Source organism: Eucyclogobius newberryi, unplaced genomic scaffold (genome assembly GCF_026437365.1).
Source record: "Eucyclogobius newberryi isolate DKJ021-1_F unplaced genomic scaffold, fEucNew1.0.hap1 SCAF_19, whole genome shotgun sequence".
NCBI lineage: Eukaryota > Metazoa > Chordata > Actinopteri > Gobiiformes > Gobiidae > Eucyclogobius > Eucyclogobius newberryi.
Genome location: NW_027315823.1, coordinates 213,795 through 223,536, shown reverse-complemented (window position 1 = coordinate 223,536; position 9,742 = coordinate 213,795). Strand labels below are relative to the sequence as shown.

The window sequence follows — 9,742 nt, the reverse complement described above, 5'->3', positions numbered from 1 at the left end:
TCTCTTTGAACATTGGGGGTTTTCGTTCTCCCTCTCTCCCTCACCGCAGGGAGCTGCTGTGACTTTTTTTTGTGATAACAGACCTTCTCCCCAGTGACTTTCAGGAGGACGCCCCAATGAAAACCATGTTTTATGTGATTATGCCATGAATGTTCGTCTGAATCAACTCCCTACACCGCATGTTTCACCTTGTGTTACGTATTTTTCCACTGTTTAAGGTTTTATATTCCCAATGCTTTAACTCAAGTGCCCATCACAGGTGAAAGAAGATGTAAAATGTATCTACCTCAAGAAATAATGTGCACAAACTGCCCAAAAGTGTTCAACGTGTAAATGTTAAAACAGTGTTTAAATGTTTTGCCATTATTTATGTTACTCCAGCTTTATTTTCTCGGCCAGGAAATGTTAAACGGGAAGTCTGCGCAGTAGCGCGCGCCCCTTTCGCTCCCAGCATGCCCTGCGGGCCAGGTATCAAAAGGACGCTCCAAACTAGAAACGCTCTCTTGCTCCTCTCTTCTCTTCTCATTCCTTTTGTGTTCAAGCCTTTGTCTCTTTCTCTTGGAAGCCGTCTCCACGGACGAGCCTTTCACCTTTTTCCTTTGTCTCAACGATAATCCGTCCGACACCTGGACTCTGGAACCACCTGGAACCACCTGGAACTAAGCTTAAGCGCTAAACCGGACTGAGACTATCTTTGCTACCTCGTTTTTCGCTTTTTGAAGTAACCTACGCCGTTTACGTGGATCAGCGCTACGTTCTCATCTGAGGAGAGGCCGCGTGAGGAGCCAACACGCCGCCAAAGCGTTCTACCGCGAAGGAACTCCGGACATCGCCCCGTTGCCACCGGCGACAAGGACCTTACAGCCGCCGCTGCCTCCTCCGCTCCACGCGACGCATCGCTCCGCGGCCGCCGCCCGTTTCAAGGACCTGGCAGCACGCCCCCTGCCTCCGCCGCCACACCGCTCCACGCGACGCCTCGCTACGGATCTCGTCCGCGGACAAGGACCAGCCGGACCGAGTCTCTACAAACCGTAAGCCGAGTCCAGTGTGCGGTTCTTTTGTGGCGTGGTTTGGGTAGAGCTCAGCTGTTCCTCCTCCTTTAGCTTCTCACTTTTCCTCTTTTTGATATAGATTAGCATAGACACGTTTGATTATCAAAGGCAAAACCCTGGTTTAACATTATCTGCATGAAATCTGCTGTTAAATCTGATATAACATCACCTGCGATTTACCTGTGCGCATTTCTGCTCCGGTGTTTTTGATTGCCCTTTTGATAAATAAACTACACGAAAGAGTTATTGACTATTGTTTGTTTGATTAGACTATGTGTAAGTCCCTGAATCGTGAAACACCCTTCAGACCTTTTTAACGAGCGCGATTAAGGACCGTATCTCAGCTCTTTGGGTTTAACCCTGGTGCCCCGTCTTGTCTCATTTCTGCTAAGAAATCTCCCTTAATCATAAACTGAATACATGTAGTTTGAGACCCTACACCATCGCGATTCTGAATGTGAAATATCACATTTACACATCAATTATACAATAAACTAAAAATGTAGCTTAAGTAAAGTCATTTTACTTTTCTGCTTTTCCACTCTCCCTCTGTGTAAATGCTTTACAGCTGCACGTCTGGTGTTACTGCCTGGAATGTTCCACACTGTGGCATTAAAACACTTACCCACAGAGACATGACATGTCAGATCTGTGGAGCGCGTTCTCACAGTGAAAATGCACGTTTGTCAAAGTATTCTCTAAAAACACCCTTGTAATGGAACAGCTGGTTTAATGCCATAATGTGAAATCTTCCAGGCAAAGCAAAGACATTGTGACGTGAATATATTGATTACTACAACACAATTTTCAGATCTGTTTCCATTCTGTACATTTGTTGCCACGTTTCTCTCAGTCAGCAGTTTCCCTCTCACATGAGCACATAAACAAACCACATATTCACCACAAAAATTACATTTATATTTGTTATGAAAAAGTATTAGTCACGTCACGCTCGGTGCAAAGGTCGCGGTTTCCCATTTCCTAGAGTAACTTTATTCTGAGTCATAAAAAGTATCTGTATATTGCAATTTATGTGAAATAGCCACACTTAGCAAAACGCAATAAAGGCTGTAATTATTTATTTTTGCGAAATAGAGTTTCCACGGATGTGTAGAAAATCAGGTTTTTAAAATTAATTTATGATTTAATTAAACAGCGGAAAACCAAATCAGAGAAACTCATTTTCATTGGTCGCCTGTCAAATACAAAATAAAACAAAGAAACACGTGAAATTATGATCAAATCCAAATAAAACAATCAATAAAATGAACAAATACCTGCAAAAAGACAAAAGCACTGGTTCTGTGGATCGTGATTTGAATTCATTAAAATGCAAAAATCATTGAATTTAAAAACACTTTGCACTTGTTCCATTGGCCTGGAGAGAACGTAACATAAGAATGTTCAGAGACAGAGTAAGAATATTTACATTTTCTGAGTCATACTTTTGGAGAACAGCAAACATTTAGTTTTACTTCTGTTTAAGACACTTTTGAATTAAAGGGAAATCCACTTTGAGCAGCAGAAGGAGCTTTCAAATGAAACCAGTTCTGAAATGCAAGTGATTCTTTCTCTCAAATATAAACGCTCCATCAAAAGTCGAATATAAAGTTAAAGTTGCAGCATCTTTCCAGAGCGATGTGCTCAGAACATTGAAGGTCAAAAGAGATTAAGAACAGTTTCCTGTGAACTCAGTGTGTCATCTCAAGACTTCCAGTGAAACATGTTGCTCAGTCAAAGACGTTGCTTCATTTGAATCAAGAGCGGTTTGTTCAGAGGAAGAAACTGATGATTTAAATCCTGGTGGATCAATATAGATGGAATAACTGGTGCTGAACGTGATCCACGGCTCAGTAAAGTCCCAGTGTGACTCTTTAGCTCAGCAGTGATGCAAAAGGACAAAACTAAAAGAGTCACAGCGGAAGACGCAGGAAGCTGGACTTCCCACTCGGACGTGCAGACGGAGGACACATTGTCCACCCCGATGTTGACCAAGAGCCTTTTGTCCCAAACACAAGCCCCGTGTGCCACATATGTTATTTAATCAAGTTTGAATTCCTCTCATTAAGTCAGTTTTACAGTGGATATTTTGTACTTTTACTTTCCCTTTTACTTCCCTACAACAGGACTAATAGTTACAGTTTTATTATTTACTACGTTTATTTGACTTGACATCCAAACTTTGGGCAAACAAAACTACAAATATAAAAAGTGTGTAAATCATTCAATTGAACTTTTTTTGACACCGTCTGAAATGTGTTTTACTTTTAAAAGTAACTTTTTAAATGTGAATTCAATCATTAAACTTTTCTACCTTGATCTCTTTGCTCCTGCCTCTGTACTTTTACTTTACAACACTGAGTACTTCTTCCCCCACTGCCAGTAATAAAGTATTCTGAAGCAGTCGAGGTTTTACCCTGACATAGCTGATCTTTGGTTGTCTCACGCTGAGGAAACTCCTGGACCCTCAAACAAATATAGACTTTGCCCAAAAGCACAACAAACACACACACAAACACACACACAAACACACACAGAGACGTGTTCCGGGAACGAGGCGCGTCATAGTGAGAAAGAGCAGTGTCCCCAGCTGACATGTCTCTTCTGTCTCAAAACCAAAGTCTCAGTCCAAAACAAAGACACAAATGACACAAAGCGTCTGCGTTCAGCACCAGGAGAGCGGGTCAACGTTCAGACTGATTATTCAGTTCATTGTCATTATTCAGGTCAACGTCGTCAGAAAACGATAATAGGGAATATTTTAGAAGCAGAATTAAGTCATATCAATTAAATATATTGACAAAACTGTGCACCTTAATTCATAATGATTTAATGAGGCTGTTTATATCACAACAAGTTTACGTTTGCACATATTTCAGCACAATTAGAATTGTTTTATGTGTCAATAATCATGAAACATTTTTCACAAACTCTAAAACTTGATATTGTGACATATTCAACTCATATTGTATTTGACCAAACAAAACTCCAATGTTCAAATATATAAATAAAATGCTAATTACAATTCCTGTGCAAATGAATAACTTATTATAAGACTGTAAACTGCACTGTCCATGTTCATGTGTCTGAAGAAAACAAGCCTCAAAGAGCGAGAATTTATGTAAATTATAACACAATCAATACTCAATTAAAAATAAATAAAATGTTAATAAATACCTTATCTATTGGAATAATTACAAAACCGCTATGTAATTATATAAATTATTATTCTGGAACTGGAAATGATATATATATATATATATATATATATATATATATATATATATATATATACATATACATTATATATGTATATATATATATGTGTATATATGTATATATGTATATGTGTATATGTATATATGTGTATATATATATATATATATATATATATATATATATGTGTATGTATATATATGTATATATATATATATATATGTGTGTATATATATATGTGTATGTATATATATATGTATATATATATAATATGTATAACTGATGCATCTCTAATGATTAGTCAAAAAATAATCAAATATAACTTGTGTATTTTTCTTCTACTACGACTAATTCCACGAATATTAGTGATGAATGAAATCATGATAAACTGATACTACAAACCAATCACCGCAATGTCCGTCCAGAGGTGGGGCCCCGGGCCCCGCGTTTCCCGTCAGACTCCACCTTCATCTGCCGCTGGACGCGACTATATAAACATGTTTAAAAGTTCTCTTTTCCATCGCGTTCAGCAGCTCAAACCGTTACTCACGTGTTGTTTAGTCCGTTCTTGTTGGGATAAAGTCCGAGATGAACCCGCGGCCGCTCCTCGTCCTCGCGGCGCTCGCGCTGCTCGCGCTTCTCGCGAGACGCGGACACGGGAGTCCCACGTGTAACAACCAGTGCTGCCGCTTCGTGGAGGGTTTCCCGCTCCGGCTGCGGAGGCTGCGGGAGGACTACTCACAGATCCGCGACTATTACGTGAGTGCGCGGGACTCAGACGCGGCGGGACCCCACACGCGGGGCCCCATGTGCGGGACCCCACACGCGGCCCCACAAACCCTCACGCACCGGTCAAGTTTGAACCCTGTTTTTGTCTTCTCAGGAGGCAAATGACGACCTGGACACGGCGCTGCTGGACGACTCTGTGGAGCATTCATTTAAAGTAAGTGACGTCAGTTAAGATCAGTTAGGATCAGTTAGGATCAGTTAGGATCAATTAGGATCAATTAAGATCAGTTAGGATCAATTAGGATCAGTTAGGATCAATTAAGATCAGTTAAGATCAGTTAGGATCAGTTAGGATCATTTAGGATCAGTTAGGATCAATTAGGATCAATTAAGATCAGTTAGGATCAATTAAGATCAGTTAGGATCAATTAAGATCAGTTAAGATCAGTTAGGATCAGTTAGGATCAATTAGGATCAATTAAGATCAGTTAGGATCAATTAAGATCAGTTAAGATCAGTTAGGATCAGTTAGGATCAGTTAGGATCAGTTAGGATCAGTTAGGATCAATTAGGATCTACAGGGATAAGAAATTGAAGCTTTTATAATGTTTATGAAGTTTAATTTTCTGCTTATTAGTCATTTATTGACTAAGAAAACTAAAGTTTTGAGGGAAAAACATGCCCAGGACAGAACGAGTGATGTGGGACTTTTACACACGGAGCAAACCTGTCCTACTGTCCTCCTGCACGTCAGTCCTTCTGTCCTCCTGTCCTTCTGTCCTGTCCTCCTGCACTACAGTCCTCCTGTCCTCCTGTCCTTCTGTCCTCCTGCACGTCAGTCCTTCTGTCCTCCTGTCCTTCTGTCCTGTCCTCCTGCACTACAGTCCTCCTGTCCTCCTGTCCTTCTGTCCTCCTGCACGTCAGTCCTTCTGTCCTCCTGTCCTTCTGTCCTGTCCTCCTGCACTACAGTCCTCCTGTCCTCCTGTCCTTCTGTCCTCCTGCACGTCAGTCCTTCTGTCCTCCTGTCCTTCTGTCCTGTCCTCCTGCACTACAGTCCTCCTGTCTTCCTGTCCTTCTGTCCTCCTGCACTTCTGTCCTGTCCTCCTGCACTACAGTCCTCCTGTCCTCCTGTCCTTCTGTCCTCCTGCACTTCTGTCCTGTCCTCCTGCACTACAGTCCTCCTGTCCTACTGTTCTTCTGTCCTCCTGTCCTGTCCTTCTGTCCTCCTGCACTTCTGTCCTGTCCTCCTGCACTACAGTCCTCCTGTCCTACTGTTCTTCTGTCCTCCTGTCCTTCTGTCCTCCTGCACTTCTGTCCTGTCCTCCTGCACTACAGTCCTCCTGTCCTACTGTTCTTCTGTCCTCCTGTCCTTCTGTCCTCCTGCACTTCTGTCCTGTCCTCCTGCACTACAGTCCTCCTGTCCTACTGTTCTTCTGTCCTCCTGTCCTGTCCTTCTGTCCTCCTGCACTTCAGTTCTTCTGTCCTCCTGCACTTCAGTCCTTCTGTCCTCCTGCACTTCAGTCCTCCTGTCCTACTGTCCTCATGTCCTTCTGTCCTCCTGCACTTCAGTCCTACTGTCCTTCTGTCCTCCTGCACTTCAGTCCTCCTGTCCTACTGTCCTCATGTCCTTCTGTCCTCCTGCACTTCAGTCCTACTGTCCTTCTGTCCTCCTGCACTTCAGTCCTACTGTCCTTCTGCACTTCTGTCCTTCTGCACTTCAGTCCTCCTGTCCTCCTGCACTTCTGTCCTTCAGTCCTTCTGTCCTTCAGTCCTTCTGTCCTCCTGCACTTCAGTCCTCCTGTCCTACTGTCCTCATGTCCTTCTGTCCTCCTGCACTTCAGTCCTACTGTCCTTCTGTCCTCCTGCACTTCAGTCCTCCTGTCCTACTGTCCTCATGTCCTTCTGTCCTCCTGCACTTCAGTCCTACTGTCCTTCTGTCCTCCTGCACTTCAGTCCTACTGTCCTTCTGCACTTCTGTCCTTCTGCACTTCAGTCCTCCTGTCCTCCTGCACTTCTGTCCTTCAGTCCTTCTGTCCTTCAGTCCTTCTGTGATGTGTGTTTGATGCATTAATCCTTGGTGTTGTTGCCTAATGCGTGTTCACTTTTCTTCACACTGAAATGCAGCGCTGCTAAACGTCCTGACCGTGTTGCTCTGGCTTCTTTCTTCTAGAGCCCGTTCGCGTGTCAAGCCATGGACGGCGTGCTGAGCTTTTACCTGCGCACGGTGCTGCCCAGCGCGCTCGCCGGCGTCACCGAGGACACCAAGACACTGCGGCCGTACATGGAGTCCATCCAGCTGATCTTTGACGAGCTGAAGCGCGACGTGACCAAATGTGTGAGTGACACACGCCACCGCCACACGCCACCGCCACACGCCACTGCTGAACACGCCACCGCCACACGCCACCGCCACACGCCACCGCCACACGCCACTGCTGAACACGCCACACGCCACCGCCACACGCCACTGCTGAACACGCCACCGCCACACGCCACCGCCACACGCCACCGCCACACGCCACTGCTGAACACGCCACACGCCACCGCCACACGCCACTGCTGAACACGCCACACGCCACCGCCACACGCCACTGCTGAACACGCCACCGCCACACGCCACCGCCACACGCCACCGCCACACGCCACCGCCACACTCCACACGCCACTGCTGAACACGCCACACGCCACACGCCACTGCTGAACACGCCACTGCTGAACACTGTTTAGAAGCATGTGTGTGCTGCCCGGTGGCCCAGAGGTTAGGGCACAGCACTTATGCCGGGCTCTTTGCTGCATGTCCTCCCTCCTCTCACCCCCCATTCTCACTACTTTCCTGTAAATTGAGCCGACGGCACAAACTCTTCAAAACAAAACAAAAGAAGAAGTTTGAATTGAGGAATAGACTTTAACCATCAAATATTATATTATATTATAACATAACACGATATTAAAGAAGCAAAAATAAAGAAAACAATAAATGGGCTACGATTAATTAGAATCATAGTTGTAATTTGATCATTATCTGGATAATACCGTGTCCCGCCGCGTCCCGGTCGTCCCGCCGCGTCCCAGTCGTCCCGCCGCGTCCCGGTCGTCCCGCCGCGTCCCAGTCGTCCCGCCGCGTCCCAGTCGTCCCGCCGCGTCCCGGTCGTCCCGCCGCGTCCCGGTCGTCTCCTCGTGCCATGTGTGACTAACTTTACTTTGTTTTTTTTTGTTGCAGAGGAATTATTTTTCGTGCCAGAAACCGTTTGACGTGAGGAGCCTGAACTCCACCTACTCTCAGGTGTGTCCAGCGTGTGTGTGTCCAGTGTGTGTGTGTCCAGTGTGTCCAGCGTGTGTGTCTAGTGTGTGTGTCCAGCGTGTGTGTCCAGCATGTGTGTCCAGTGTGTGTGTGTCCAGCATGTGTGTCCAGCGTGTGTGTCTAGTGTGTGTGTCCAGCGTGTGTGTCCAGCATGTGTGTCCAGTGTGTGTGTGTCCAGCGTGTGTGTTCAGCGTGTGTGTCCAGCGTGTGTCCAGTGTGTGTGTCCAGTGTGTGTGTCCAGTGTGTGTGTCCAGCGTGTGTGTCCAGTGTGTGTGTGTCCAGTGTGTGTGTCCAGTGTGTGTGTCCAGCGTGTGTGTGTCCAGCGTGTGTGTGTCCAGTGTGTGTGTCCAGCGTGTGTGTGTCCAGCGTGTGTGTCCAGCGTGTGTGTCCGAAAATTGAGCAAAAAGTCAAATTATCATTGTAATTTATTCTGAAAGTCCAAGCAGTTCATGTTTTGAGTGTATTTTGTAATGAAAATGTATTTAATGGTTGTTTTTTTAAATTTGCAGATGGAGAATAAAGGTCTGTTTAAAGCGATGGGAGAGTTAGACATTCTGTTCAACTACATCGAGAGGTACCTGGCCTCCAAGAGACGCCGAGCCTCAGCCTGAGCCCATCACCTCCCTCTGAGCCCATCACCTCCCTCTGAGCCCATCACCTCCATCTGAGCCCATCACCTCCCTCTGAACCCATCACCTCCATCTGAGCCCATCACCTCCATCTGAGCCCATCACCTCCATCTGAGCCCATCACCTCCATCTGAGCCCATCACCTCCATCTGAACCCATCACCTCCCTCTGAACCCATCACCTCCCTCTGAACCCATCACCTCCCTCTGAGCCCATCACCTCCCTCTGAGCCCATCACCTCCATCTGAACCCATCACCTCCATCTGAACCCATCACCTCCCTCTGAACCCATCACCTCCCTCTGAACCCATCACCTCCCTCTGAACCCATCACCTCCCTCTGAACCCATCACCTCCCTCTGAACCCATCACCTCCATCTGAACCCATCACCTCCCTCTGAGCCCATCACCTCCCTCTGAACCCATCACCTCCATCTGAACCCATCACCTCCATCTGAGCCCATCACCTCCATCTGAACCCATCACCTCCATCTGAACCCATCACCTCCATCTGAACCCATCACCTCCATCTGAGCCCATCACCTCCATCTGAACCCATCACCTCCATCTGAACCCATCACCTCCATCTGAACCCATCACCTCCATCTGAACCCATCACCTCCCTCTGAACCCATCACCTCCCTCTGAGCCCATCACCTCCATCTGAACCCATCACCTCCATCTGAACCCATCACCTCCCTCTGAACCCATCACCTCCCTCTGAACCCATCACCTCCCTCTGAACCCATCACCTCCCTCTGAACCCATCACCTCCATCTGAACCCATCACCTCCATCTGAACCCATCACCTCCCTC

At 46.1% G+C, this 9,742-nt stretch overlaps 1 protein-coding gene across 1 annotated transcript; it reads left to right on the top strand.

Annotated features, from left to right (window-relative positions):
* The first annotated feature begins 4,856 nt into the window (after nucleotides 1–4,856).
* Nucleotides 4,857–8,909, top strand: il10 (interleukin 10). Its single transcript, XM_072452766.1, has 5 exons — nucleotides 4,857–5,027; nucleotides 5,152–5,211; nucleotides 7,168–7,332; nucleotides 8,218–8,280; nucleotides 8,808–8,909. Exons 1-5 carry the CDS (start codon nucleotides 4,857–4,859, stop codon nucleotides 8,907–8,909), a joined length of 561 nt encoding a protein of 186 aa, XP_072308867.1.
* Nucleotides 8,910–9,742: the final 833 nt, after the last annotated feature.